Source organism: Pipistrellus hanaki (assembly GCF_964339955.1).
Source record: "Pipistrellus hanaki genome assembly, chromosome: 4".
Lineage (NCBI taxonomy): Eukaryota > Metazoa > Chordata > Mammalia > Chiroptera > Vespertilionidae > Pipistrellus > Pipistrellus hanaki.
In genome coordinates, this window is record NC_140506.1 from 39,090,054 (window position 1) to 39,104,903 (window position 14,850).

At 45.7% G+C, this 14,850-nt stretch overlaps 1 protein-coding gene across 2 annotated transcripts in view; it reads left to right on the top strand.

Moving 5' to 3' along the window:
- The window catches only part of RASGRF2 (Ras protein specific guanine nucleotide releasing factor 2), a 174,670-nt gene that overhangs the window by 148,995 nt on the left and 10,825 nt on the right, over positions 1-14,850 (top strand). For both annotated transcript variants that reach the window (XM_084881300.1, XM_084881301.1), the window contains exons 19-23: positions 5,783-5,895; positions 8,669-8,729; positions 8,974-9,077; positions 11,280-11,364; positions 14,544-14,741. In XM_084881300.1, coding sequence (XP_084737426.1) covers positions 5,783-5,895; positions 8,669-8,729; positions 8,974-9,077; positions 11,280-11,364; positions 14,544-14,741 — 561 coding nt within the window. The remainder of the gene's footprint in view (positions 1-5,782; positions 5,896-8,668; positions 8,730-8,973; positions 9,078-11,279; positions 11,365-14,543; positions 14,742-14,850) is intronic.

The window sequence follows — 14,850 nt, forward strand, 5'->3', positions numbered from 1 at the left end:
CTTTAGAGGCTTGAAGATGTAAGCGTGGGAGCTATCTGAGTTTAAGGCTGTGGGGCAGTATTTAAAATTCTTACAAGCACAGCTGTTCAGGTCTAGAGGCTGGAATTTAGCAACTCATTCAAATGCAGAGTCGTCTGTTAGAAAATGATCGGGTGGATGATATGCTGCACAGCTTTTCCTTCTTGCTGAGTTGGTGTCGTTCATTGCCATTTGCCTCTGCTGGGCTATTTTTGTTCGAACGTACCTTCCACAGTTTGCATTGTGCCTTTTCCCAGTAGCCTCCCACTTCACATCTGCTAAAATCATTGCCCAAACTGCCAGTTTAAGAAGAATTAGGTCGCTTATTACTACTTGTCTCAAAATCCAATCCCCTGCCCATGAACTTCTGTCCATTCGCCCCGTAAACATTGGAGGGCCCACCAGGAACACCTGTGGCTTACCGAATCTGGGGGTTCTTTATATCTGGGTTTTACTACCTTTTCCTGGTACCGAGGCTCTTCCATGACAGTCAGGTGCACGCTTCCTATGTGTTCCGTTCCTCTTGGACGGTTCTAGGACTTTATGAGCAAGTGTTGAGCAGCTATGGGCAGGTTTCGCATTACCTGGTATTGCTTCCTAGGGTTTCATTCCAAACTCAGTGCCTTCCCCTGTGTCTTTCAATTAGGCTGTTCTCTCTGTTGTGGTGAACAAAGAGGCTTTTGAAGTATTTTTGTAGTTAGGTGATGGGAAGTGCTGGAAAACCCGGCCTGTCACTTTTCCACAGAGGAATCCTGATTCAGGATACAGGTTGCCCAGAGGTGGCAAGAAGGTCAGCAGGCTGGCGTTGGTGGTGGGCGGGCAAGGCCCACAGATGCAGAGCAGGGTCTCCCTTGACAGCTGGTAGCCAGCAGGCCTCCCCTGGGAGGGGGTTACAATGTTAAAGTTCTGAATAGATTCACCTCCTTAAAAGAGCTGAAAACCACTCTGGTAAGGAGGCTTGTTACCTCCGGTTTATGAAAATGAGGAATCCCATGGAGGGCCTCCCTAGTGCTGTCAGGGTTCATTTGCATAGATCTTGGGATGATCACTGGGCATCTCGGTCCAGTTTCCCAGTTGATAAAATGGCCCCAGATACTAGTATAACCTACATATACACCACAATTTATTTATTTATATATTTATTTATTTTAAAATAAGTTTATTGATGATAACTTCACATAATTTACTCTCGATATTTGATGTTACAAATTTTAGGGTCTTTGAGGTATGCAGGATCCTTGTATGTAACTGGCATAAATCCCATTATTTGTGCTCTCTTAATAGCTTTTGTGATTTCTTTTCGTTCCTTCCCACAGAGACCTGTTATGTGCCTCTCCAGTAAATGGAGAAATAAACTGGGACAAAAGCTGTACATTAGAAAGCTGTACATTCTAATAATCTACACATTTTCCACACAAGACACACTTTTTAAAAAATATATATTTTATTGATTTTTCACAGAGAGAAAGAGAGAGGGATAGAGAGTTGGAATCATCGATGAGAGAGAAACATCGATCAGCTGCCTCCTGCACAGTCCCCACTGAGGATGTACCCACAACCAAGGCACATGCCCTTGACTGCCGCAGGCTGACGCTCTATCCACTGAGCCAGACCGGTTTCGGCAAGACACACTTTTTAAGAGGCTCCTTATAAAGATTTTCTATTGGAACGGGCAGGTCCTTGTTGCTGCTTACCTGGTTATACTGTGAACAACTTCTCCATAGCACTGCTGAGTTCCTGGGTTTGGGCAGCCGACAGGAGCCATGAGGAAGTACTTCAACTTTTTCCTCCTGGAACCACTGCAAACAGCAGCCAAAGAAGCCATGGTTCCTTGGTCCTCTCTCTGCACCACAATTTAAATTAAATGTTCATCCCCTCTAGTCAAACAAGACAGAAAATGGTAGTGTGCTTTTCATTTTTCTGAAAATCATTATGTCAAACCCCTTATGTTTGAGCCTAACGCCTCCTAAAGCCCTTTTTTATGAGCCCTTTGCTCCACGTTTTAAAATGATTTATGTGGTTTTACTCCACTCTGCAGTATTTCCACTTTTCCTTTAAAAAATCCTGGCCATTGTTAGGAAATACATTGTACTGATTACAGTGAGAAAATTACTCTCATAATTCTCTTTACCCTCAAACTGTGTTTATTGAATCTGATTTCCCAGAGTCCTAGAATTCCCTTGGCCATACGCAGTATATTACTAACGATCACCCTGCTCTCCTGAAAGAATGAATGTAATTTCCATGATGTCTAAGCTATCAACAGGGATTCATTTTAAAGTGCTGGAGAATCTGATTTATTGACTCACAGATTATTTTTTTTCCTGTTGTGTGATCTCATCTTGTTAATATAGACCCAAATCTCAACATCTCTATCTCAAATAGCTGCTAGTATAGGTGGGAAACAGTTCCCGACTTGGCATGGTAATCAGCTACTGTGTTATGTCTTGAAGCCCAACCCCACCAGCACTGACTCACTGATACCCACTTTTTCTGCAGAGTCTGTGTGGTGTAGCAGTTAAAGACCTCAGGTTTCAGCCAACACTGCCTGGACTTGAGTCCTGGGTCTGCCACCTGCTATCTGTGTGACTTTGATTATGATACTAAGATTCGTTATGCCTTGACTTCCTTGTATATTACATGGGAATAATAATGATGGTAACTATGTTGTGACTGGGGGTTGAATTAGAGAATGAAGTTATTAAAGTACCACTTAGTATGTGGCAAATTCTCACTGTCTTGGTTATGATAACTGCTCCAGGCGTTGCTCCCTAACCTGGAGGAAATACTGGCTTTCTGATCTTGGAGTCAAGTGTTTGAGTAGCCTCAGTAAGATCTTGGTAAAATGCCCTCACCTCACAATACGTATCTCTTGAGGAGGATTATGGCACCATCCATCGGTGGTGTGTTCCCAAGCCTTTGCTGTGTGCCACTCTCTAGTCCTGGACACTTGCTCGGGCTGTCCCCTCCTGGCAGGGTTCAGACCTACATTTCCAGGCCCAGCCTCTCTCCTGTGCCCCAGTCAGGCACTACCAAGCTCTAACCTGCATTTGGATGGCTCCTCTGCAAGCCCCTCTCCCCGGGTTTCACGGGTTAATATTTCTGTCCTCTGCCCATCTCCCAGACTTCTGTTCCCTCTCCGCTTCTCCCCTAAAGCCTCATGTATTGAGGTGCTCAGGAATAATAGAACAAACGAGCTAGAGTCTAGTATCCTTTTTAGAGATTTAAATGTCAAAGTCTCACATGTTCTGGTCTCTTCACCTTTGAAAGTAAGATGGGTTGTTTTGTTTTGTTTTTCTCTAATCTTCTGTCTTCTTATCCCTGCTTCATGAGTTGGAAAACAAAAACCACCCTAAATAAGCTGTTGCTGTGATAACTTCAGTGAATGCCTCGGGTCCTCGGGGTGCCATAGGGTTCACTCACCTGGAGCATGAAACTGTGTGAGATGAGTTTCAGCAGGCAGCTTTCCTACACAGGACCCTGCTCCCTATGCACCGGCTGCCAGGTCCAATTCCAAGGCGATGCCCAATGCCAGATACTATAGTCAGACGGCCCAAGAGCGCCATCTAGTGAACGTCTTGAGTGCTGCCCATGCCATTTTCTACCTCCTAATAGTCTCGTTTCCTGCTTCAGGGCCTACGGAAATACAGCCAAAAATTAGATTCTAGATAATTACAAAATGGCTGTCAGGAAGATTTATTATGAATAACCTATCTCTGATTTAAATAGTGCAAGTGACTTTTAGCTGCTTCAGACTTCATTTTAGTGGGTAGTAGTTAATATGTTTTTGACTGGGACTTTTAAATGGCCAATTTTGCAATTTACATGCATGGGTTCAAAAAAGAAATTTTACTTGCTAGGTAGTACATCAAATGATTCATATTTTTAAAATCAGTTTTGGAAGAGTGTTTTGCATGATTTTTTTTTTTTAAGGCAAAGTCTTGCTACTCCGAGGGTGATCGCATCACTCAGGGGCTCCTTAGAAAAATGGGATCTCAATCCCCATTCCAGACCTGCTGTGCCAGAATCTGCGGTGATTTGTGGCCACATGACAGTTTGAGAAGTGCAGGTGGAAAGCACTCCTACCAGGGCCTGAAGGCAGACTCATGTTCCTGGTCTGAACCACCCCCTCCTTACACCTCTCCTCTCAGCCCAGTGGCCCCTGCTGAAACCAAATCATGGCTCAGCCTTGTCTGTCCCTGGATCAGCTGAGAAAGAACTGAAATCATTTGCAGGAAGTCACTTTGAACGTGGTGCAAATGTAAGGGGAAATTATGAGTGAGAACTTTTATATTTTAGACTCAGCCATTGTCAGATAATCTGCTTACATTATCTACATTGGCGGCAGTGCGAATATTCACCTGTAACCATTTGTCAGTCTCCAAAGAATGTTTGGGCAGATGTGACCAAGTTTTCAAAGGGCTCTCTCAGGCTAGTCTTCCCAGAGGTCAAATAATAAAATTATATTCTGTTTTTCAAAACAAGACCTTTCACACAGTTCACCTTTCTAAGGTCTCAGAAGGGGTCCCTTTGTAAAGCCCAGCCATAGGTGTTTCGTGATGCTTGTTGATTAAACCACTAATTAGCCTTCAACAAGGTCCAGCACTGGCCTGAAGTCCTTCACACTGACCTACTTATGATCATCAGATTATTTATATCATTAGGGACCTAACATTACTACAAAAGGATTTGATCATCTCACTAGTAAATATCAACTATTCATTGAGAAAAAGACTCTTGATGGCTGAGAAATCTTTGGTAGTGCACACAGATCGGAGTAGGTGAGATCATTAACTGTTAAAATGAGGGAAAGGGTGGAACAAAAACAACAGCTAAGGCATTACTCTCTTCTTGCATACGTTTTAAAAGGAAAATCAACAACCAACAATCTTCTGGACAATACAGGTGAAATTGTAGGAAAGCGTATTTGAAGTTCTATGATTGGTAAGGGGTGTTAACATCTGTGCTGCCCTGGGCCCCGGTAGCTCCTGTTCCGGAAGAAATGGTACTGATGGTCAAACAGGGAAAGTAAAATATCGAGAAAAATGTATCATGTGGTTCTCACCAAACTGAGGTGCAAAAACATTCCATTTAAATTAGGTTAGACTTTGGCACTGTCTTCATTTTTTGAAATTATGAACTTTTTTGCCCTTAATTTACTAAATATAACAAAAGTATGTTTTTCTTAATTAAAGTGATTGCAATTAGTTTTTTAAAAAATATTTTTATTAATTTCATAGAGGAAAGGAGAGGAAGAGAGACGGAAACATCAATGAAGAGAGAAAATCATTGATTGGCTGCTTCTTGCACGCCCCACACTGGGGAATGAGGCCGCAACCCGGCATGTGCTCTGACAGGGAATTAAACCATGAACTCCTGGTTCATAGACCAGTGCTCAACCACTGAGTCACAGTGGCTGGGCAGGGCAAAGCTCTTCACCCTCTAGGTCAACTAAAGAAGGCTTCTGGGGAAAATGACATCACTCCCTAGACTTGAAAGATGAATGTGGAGAGAAGGCACAGTGCTCCAGGCAAGGGAAGCACATATCTCTTTGAGGAATTTCCATCCCTGGAAAGCCTGTTAGAAATAACAACAGAGCCCCCGTCTCAAACCAGGAAGTCAGGACCTCTAAGGAAAGTCTAAGGTCCCTACATTTTGTTTCCCACACATAGCTCCAGAGAATTTATCATGAGGGATGGTATCACGTATCACGGAGCGAAACCCTTCAAAACGGAAATGTAAAAATATCCATTTTATTTTGTAGGATTTTGAACTCGACAATGAACTAAAGATGAACGTCCTAAATTTGCTAGAAGAAGTTTTGCGAGACCCAGACCTTCTTCCCCAAGAAAGGAAAGCTGCAGCCAATATCCTGAGGTAAAGGCAATTGCAGGTGCCTATTAATTACGTTGGTCGATTTGTGCTGTGTCACAGGAGATGAGATCCTATACAACTAGACACTGGGGGCAGCAGGGATTCTGCTCTCAAAGGGGGGGGGTTACCTATCATCTTCATTTTCTTGCTATGTCGGGAAGACTTCGGGCTGAGCCACATAGGTTGTGTGGAGTGCGACAGTTCCTGTTTGTGTGGGCAGACAGCGGTTTACTGTGGAACCGAAGTGAAGGGGGAAGGCTTGAGGATCCTCCCCTGCGAGCCCAGCAGGCATCGGCTCTGGTTTCTTTCCTCGCTTGTGTGTATGAGCAGGTGGCAGCGTTTCAGCAGAAGCCTCCTGCAGCTGGCTGTGGATGTGCCACCCAGCGGAGTCATGCATTTTCTCGCCTCGGTTCACTGGTCCTAGACCAATTTTACTATCAATGTCTCGGGCTGGGATTTCCACATCATGTAGGTTCTATAAATCTGAACCCACTCTTCCATGTCATAAAGGCTTGAACCAAGCAGGTAACAAGCTGTCTTACAGCTTCTTGAACTAATCGTGGATTTTTTCCTAGTCCACGCTCTCTGCAGGGGCCAGACATCGGTGGCTTTGTGCAGACATTTCAGTTTCCACCTCCTGCACGGCTCTGTGGTCTGTCTCTGCTGGGAGGTGGGAAGCCAACAGCATCTGTCTGCCCTGCCTGGTGCTCCTCCCATGCTCCGACTTCTAGCTCCCTCTTCACTTGCAACCTTTGGAAAGAATCCCTCCCCCCTACCCCCCAGCCCCCACCCCCAGCTCTGCTCTCCTGGTTCTTTGTGACAAGAATGCTTATGTGTGGAGTGGAGCCCATTTTCACTCAGCCCACCAGGTTGTTCAGAGTCCCTCCGTGATGTGGCAATGACAGATTTGGGTCCGTAACATTTCAACAATGGGCCCACAAGGCATTCTTAGCCCCATTAGCTCAAGATCTCATAGCCAGCCTTCTCTGATCTAGGAGTTGTCATGGGTTGAATTATATCCCTCCTCCCCCAAAATATACTGAAGTCTTACTTATTTGGAAGTAAGGCCATTGCAGATGTGGTTAGTGAAAATGAGGTCATACTGGAGTCAGGTGGGCCCCTAGTCTAGTGGTCGGCAAACTGCGGCTCACGAGCCCCATGTAGCTCTTTGGCCCCTTGAGTGTGGCTCTTCCACAAAATACCATGGCCCCTGGGTGAGTCTATTTTGAAGAAATGGCATTAGAAGAAGTTTAAGTTTAAAAAATTGGCTCTCAAAAGAAATTTCAATCGTTGTACCATTGATATTTGGCTCTGTTGACTAATGGGTTTGCTGACCACTGCCCTAGTCCAATATGGCATAAGAAGATGGCCATGTGTAGACAAAGATCCAGAGAAGATGTACATGAAGATGGAGCAGAGATTGGAGCTCTGTGCTGGACCTTAAAGAGGTGCCTCTGTAAGCCTGATTACACAAATGCAAGTAACAGGAGAGCACAATTGGACAGAACCCTGGCCCGCTTAGTCAATTTATTTGAGCTTTTGTTTCCTCATCAGTAAAATGGAAATGATAATGCTTACTTTATGACACATGGGATAGTTGGGCATGTCAAATGCTTAGCACATACCTGGCATGCAGTGGGCATAGAACAACCCGTCTCTGTTGATATTTTATTTTGGAGGATGGTAGTTTTGCTTTAATCAATTCAAAACACAGCAGAATTTCACAATATTGTTTCTTTTGAAATCAGTTTCCTCCCGTGGGCAGGCTACGTGCTTTGAGACTATTTAAATATTTTAATACTTAAAAAAAAAAAAGATATATTTTTTATTGATTTTACACAGAGAGGAATTGAGAGGGATAGAGAGTTAGAAACGTTGATGAGAGAGAGACATCAACCAGCTGCCTCTTGCACACCACTGGGGATGTGCCCGCAACCAAGGTACATGCCCTTGACTGGAATCAAACCCAGGACCTTCCAGCCCGCAGTCCGACACTCTATCCACTGAGCCAAACCAGTTTCGGCTATTTTAATACTTTTAATATGTGACGCTGCCTTCATTTGGAAGACTTAAAATGCTTGGCTCAGATGGTAAGTTACATAATCAGTATAATTCTGGACACTGAACTTGTGAGGGACAGGACGTATCCCTCCCACTGTGAAACCAGCACCCACTTCAGTGATAATTAATGTCTGTATTTATTCATCTGTTCAAATCACTTATCAAAAAAGAATTTAATTGAGAGCTGAATGGCATGTGTGGAGACACGGCGCCAAATCTCAGGGAAGTCCATCTGGGAAGTGGGGGGCGAGTTCACCTGCTGGCTTCCGCCTCTCATGGTTCAGATGTTTGCCATGGAGGAAGTCCCTGAGCTACACGTGAATGGGGAGGGGGTGGCTCTGTGCTTTCCACCTCGGCAGGAAGGGGTCAGGTTTAGGGGACAGAGGAGCACAGGTGGGGCACTCCCTCCCTCTGGATGGAGTCTTGCAGGAGGCCCGAGCCATCCCCAGGTTCACTTTGATGGTGGTGTTTTCCTTATAGCCTCCTAAGTAACAAGTCAGCTCTCTGAACAACCCTGTGCCTTTAACATGTGTGTTTATCTGTTTCCTTAGCCTCCTGTCTCCAGCTCAGGGCCCCGCCGCCTGCAGCTGGCAGCCCAGCCACACAGCCCTAAACCCTCTGACTCTTCACCCAGGCAACACCGTAATGCTTTGCTGTTTCCTTCCTGCCATGCCTACTTCCTTTTCACGGGGGAACTTTTGTTTTTATTTTTTAGAGCTCTTTCACAAGATGATCAAGATGACATTCACCTAAAATTAGAGGATATAATTCAACTGGTAAGTTCCCCCAGGGTCTTGCGCAGGCCACCTCCCAAAGGCCAGCAGTGTGCCTGGCCACGTGTTCCCTCCGTGAGGCTCTGGGAGGGGAACCGAATGTGCGTGGGGCTTAGGAACTGGTCCGGGATGGGAATGGTCTTCTTCACTAGAGTCTTTGATGGACTTTGTGCTTCGGCAGCTGCACGGAGCACACCGGAGCCCCACTGGGGTGTGTCTCACGCCCCTCTTCCTCCATATCTTGCAGACGGACTGTCCGAAGGCCGAGTGCTTTGAGACCTTGCCAGCCATGGAGCTGGCTGAGCAGATCACCCTCCTGGACCACATCGTTTTCAGAAGCATTCCCTACGAGTGAGTGCCGCCCCGGCAGCCCCGGACCCTCTCAGGCAGGAAAGCGCCCTAGCGCTGAATTATCCCCAAGGCACATGTGTGTGTGCCGCAGTGTGTCTTAACCTTAAAGTGCTAAGGTCCCACGGAATGTCTTTTGGTTCCGGTTCATATTGGAAATGTTGATATGGAACTAGGGGGGACTCTGAAGATGGTCACACTGTGTTTCTCTATGTATGACAACAAGCATAGAACGTAAATGCTCTAAATTTTGCTACCCACTTACATAAGTCAACAAGTATTGCTGAGCTTTGACGCCATGGTCTCCTCACACAGCCTTTTGATTTCTCGTGTAGAGTGAGGGGGTCTCTTTAAGCCCCCGCTCCTGGCTGTCATATTTGGTAGCCCATAAACAAGGCCTTTGCTTGGACAAATGTCAACTGTTGGCAGCTGTTCTCTCTGAACAAAGAACCAAATAGAAGGTAAAGGAGGGGCTGGGCAAGAGATATGAACATGTCGTACAGAGAGAAGAGGACATCTGTGAGGATGGAAGGTCAAGCCTGGCAGGGTGGATCGGCGAGGGGTGGTTAGAGGGTCAGATCCACAGCTCTGTTAGGAAGGCATGAGGCAGGGACAGAGGCTGCCTCTGCAGACTTTTATGTCATTTATCTTCTTTCCCTATCCCTCTTCCAGTACTCCTAGACCCACCCATGAACATGAAGAAAAAAAATAATAAAATTGAAATGTGGCCCATTGGCCCTACCCAATGACTATCTGAGGACATGAGTTAGGAACCACAGTGCTTCTTCCCCAACCTCCTCACAACCCTCCAGTGCAGTGAGGATTCAGAAGGAGATGAGCATGACCTCTGTGGAGGAGGAGAAAGAGGGAAGCCCAAACCTTGGTGTGGTTTCTTTCTGGGACCCTCCCCACCTCTCACCTCTGCCCCTTTGTGCTGGTGTGAACATCTACCAGTTATTTCCATCCACGGAATTGGCACACCTTTTGTCCAACAGCCTTGCAGGATGGGAGCAGTACCGCCAACAGTACCACCACAAAGAACCTGGCCCAGACTCTCAGTCAGCATTTCTGGGTTAAGAATATGTCAGAGTGATTTTATTTCTAGTTATTCTTTGTAATGATTATGCTATATAATAAAAGGGTAATATGAAAATCGACTGAACGGCACGAGGACTGGTTGCTATGAAGCACACTAATCATCAGGGGCAGACACTCAATGCAGGAGCTGCCCCTGGGGGACAGTGCTCTCCCATAGGGGGAGCACTGCTCAGACCCAAGCCTGGTTGATGGCAGGTGAGCACAGCGGCTGGTGGAGGGAGCCTCTCCTGTCTCTGCAGCAGCGCTAAGGATGTCTGACTGCAGCTTAGATCCACTTCCTGTGGGAGCGGGCCTAAGCCATCAGTTGGACATCCCTCGAGGGCTGCCAGACTATAAAACGGTGCGGGCCAGGCTGAGGGACCCCCCCCCCCTTGCCTAGTGCATGAATGTCATGCACCGGGCTTCTAGTATAAAATAATTCCTGTATGTTCTACCTTGATGGTCGCTTACTGTGATCTGGTGGCCTGCTCAAAGGTGAAGTGAAAGAGCAGGAATGTTATTTGGAAGACAGGCCTTCCACCAGGCTGAGCTCCCAGCTGTGACTGCCTTCACCACATGAATGGGCTGTAACGTGTTTGTTTACTCAGCCCTCCTCAGGGTGTTCTGTTCTGGGCTTCTGGGAGAACAAAGGAATGCCCTGCCCATGGAATCATATTCTTCTGGAGACAGCAGAGCAAAGTGGAGGAGAACAGGCTGGTCTTGATTAACATTTTTGGTAGTGATTGATTTTTTTGGACCTTCTGCCAAGGCTTACATTTTTTTTTTTTAAAAACAAGCCAATCCAAGGAAAACAGTCTTGGTTTCTGAGTTAGTATTTAACCTCTTTATTCCTCTGTGTTGGTCATTGTTTTCCAGCTTTAGAGAAGCCTTTATAATGATCCTAACAGGGACAAGTTCCAGAGAAAGCTGGAAACTGGAAAAATCTCTTTCTTTTTTGCATGACATTGTGAAATGCTAGAGTTGAGCTAAAATTCATTTGAGAGAGTCAGCAGCAGCAGGTGTTGGGCAATGTCAAGTTTAATATATATCATATTAATAATTATGCACACCAATAATTGACCATTTTTAAAAGCTTAATTGGTTTTATATTTTGCTTTGAACTTTCAGAGAGTTTCTTGGGCAGGGCTGGATGAAGGTGGATAAAAATGAAAGAACACCTTACATTATGAAAACCAGCAAGCACTTCAATGATGTGAGTAACCATGAACAGAAAACCTCGGGCCTGTAACAGGAAGAGGAAGACCAGGGCCTTAAGATTCTTTTCCTAAAATAAAGCTACCCTCATGGGATGGATGGGATGTTAAAGACACACTTAGCTCTCCTAAGAGCTCACAGTGATGTCAGGATTTTCAGTAAACTTCCAGATGCAAGTGGTTTACTTCTGATGGTGCTCGAGTCTGGTAAGTGCTCAATAATGTATAGGCTGGGGTAATTATTTTCATCATAATCATTACTACCTCATAGATCAACCGCTTCTGACAGAGTGAACAGCACATGTGCCACTGGTCCCTGGTGGTGTTAGTGACAGGCAGGTGGGGTTGGTGCACCCTCTCTCATCATGACTGAATGCATTCCAGGCTTGGAAGGGACCTCTTTGAGAAAGATTGTGGTTCTGCTGTGACCAGCAGCTGGTCTACCTCCCTTTTCTCAGCGGTAAGATGGAGTTGCTTTATACCCATTGACTCCTCATTTGTCCTGTTCTAATGGTTTCAGTCCCAAATTAGGACCACAGATGTTGGACTGTCTTCAGGGCTTCCCAGGGAAAAAGGAAGGCCCTCTTTGCAGTTACAGTAAAAGAAAAAGAAAAAAAAAGACTACCAGGTAAATTAACAGGTCATCTGGAATCAAAATACAAAACAGCAGTGTAGATTCCCAAGACAGTGCTTATTTATTTATTTATTTATTTATTTATTTATTTATATTGATTTTTTACAGAGAGGAAGGGAGAGAAATAGAGAGTTTAAAACGTCAATGAGAGAGAAACATTGACCAGCTGCCTCTTGCACACCCCCTACTGGGGATGTGCCCGCAACCAACGTACATGCCCCTGACCGGAATCGAACCCGGGACCTTTCAGTCCGCAGACCAATGCTCTACCACTGAGCCAAACCGGTTTTGGCCAAGACAGTGCTTTTGCACAGAGTACCTGCAGAATAGTTACAGGCCAAGTGAACGTTAACACACAATGAGCATCAGAGCCACTGCTGCCTAAAAGACGGACACATGGCCCCCCTGGGCCACTCTGGAAGCAGAGCCCCTGGAGTGGAAAACCAACCTCTGCCGCCTGTGCCGCACACACACTTGGGGTATAAAACTCAAATCGGGTTCAGTCCCAAGCTCCATACCCACATCGCCACTGCTTGTGCTCTCAGTTTGCAAATGAATTTATTGTTAGCACCTCAGGCCTTCCAAGCCGGTTTCTGCATCTTATTCTTTGTTCTCAGTCTCACATGATGGCCTTGCCATCCACCCACTCGACCAAGGACAGAATCTAAAGATCCTCCTTGGCTCCTTCTTCTCTCTTGCCCATCCCCACCACCATCCCCAACGTATTAGTGAACACTAAGTCTACATAGGTCTCAGAGCCTTTCCTCCCCTTCCCACTGCCATAACCTTGACTTGGCCTTTCATCCTTTCTCCCCAGGAGCTCTAACTCTCTATCCCCTGCTGCCTCACTGCCCTCCCACCCACTCCTCACACAGGAATCACTTCTCTGAAAGGCCAATTATACTGATTTCTTAGACAAAACTCTGTAAGTGGCTACCCCTCATCTTCCAGATATGGTTCAGCTGCTCAACCTGGCCTACAAGAGCCCTGCTCACCTGTCATCCTTGTCACTCATGACTCCTGGGCTCCTCAGATGGCTGCCAGATCCTCCCTTGCACCATGCCTTCCACCTCTGTCCCTGTGCAAATGCTCTTCTACTTTGGTGGAAAGCAGTGGCTAACTCCCACCAATCCTTTAGGACTCAGTTCAGCCACAACCTCATTCCAAAAGCCTCCTCTGTTCTAGGCTAGATGTCCCATGAGCCTCTATGCTCTCAACCACACTCCCCACCCCGTGAGGACTTGGCTTTGCATTTCACTGTGTGGCATTTGCTGTTTATGTCTGCCCACCCCCTCACCTTCCCATCTAGCTAGACTCAGTGCTTTAAGGTCAGGGGTGCTAATTTATGTCTTTCTGTTTCCAGCTCCTAAAAAAATGCCTGGCTCATAGTAGGTACTCAATATAAAATAAATATGCGTATTGATAATTCTGAGGCACTATATCTATCCTAAGTCCTAAGTTTTTTGTTTTGTTTTTTTGCCATTATCCCCAGCTTTCACAAATGTTCCCTCAAAATCTCAAAAAAAAAAAAAAAATTAAAAGAAAGATCTTAAGTGGTTACAAAATCATCAAAGAATGCCTGTACCCATCAGATTTAGTATCTATAATGATAAAAGGGTAATATGCTAGACGTCTTCCGGATGTCATTCTGGACATCCTTCCTGACGAAGCCAGGCTGGAGGAAACCCACCCGTGTCCCAGGTGCCTGCTGGCAGCCGGAGGAGGGAAGCCCGGGTCCGGGGTGCCAGAGGGAAGTGGATGCTGGCAGCCGGGGGAAGGAAGGCCTCCTCTCCCACACATTTCCATGCATCGGGCCTTTACTGCAGATACAAAATTAGACCCCGTATTCTCTTTCTAGCAATCAATCCTATTCTTCCCTTTTCCTTTCCATATTCTGTATTGAGCTTCTTAAGTTATTTCTTTTTCTCTTGGCTTTTATTAAAAGTATTACAGTGCTTAGCCTTGAAACTATAGGTCCTTTTTCTGCTGGTGGGGAAAAAAATTCAAGAAGATAGGAAGGAGAAAATATTCTCTCTTCCATTTCACTGAAGTGTTTCTGGTTTGAGAGTTGACCAGGTTAGAAACAATTTGATTTGTTTTCTTCCTCTGTGACAACTGAGGATTCCTAGAGTGAATATTCCATACCAAAAGGGGCAAGGAGCATGTTGAGAGCCCCCAAGAAGTGAGACCCATGATCTGCAAAGGTTGCCATTCCTCAGGGGTTAGCTCATTCTATTCCATTTCCTCAATAACTGTTGGAAATGGTTCCTTCATCAAAATTACTGATGAGCTAAGTCACCTCTTCCCCCAACAAGCTGATTCTAAGCCCTGCCTCTCTTCCCTCTGAGGATGAACAGGTGCTCATTAGTTTGTTAGTATTAGTATCGACTTCAGTTACACCAGAAAGTTGTCTAAATCTGGACTATGGTCTCCATGTTCCTTGGTACCCTGCTTTCCTGACATTTCTGCAGGTAACTCGAGTATGTGGCCTGAATGCATTCCTTTGGCTCTTAGCCGCCTCTTTTGGCTTTCCCGTTGTCTCAGATGAGTAACCTGGTGGCCTCCCAGATCATGAATTACGCAGATATCAGCTCTCGTGCCAACGCCATTGAGAAGTGGGTGGCGGTGGCAGACATTTGCCGATGTCTGCACAACTACAACGGCATGCTGGAGATCACCTCGGCCTTAAACAGGACCGCCATCTACCGGCTGAAGAAAACCTGGGCCAAGGTGTCCAAGCAGGTGAGCATGAGCGTGCGACACATCCTGCTGCAGAGAGGCTGGGAGACCTGAGCCAAGATAAATATTACTAATTAGGAAAAAATTAACTGAAACGAGCAGCTCAGTTGCC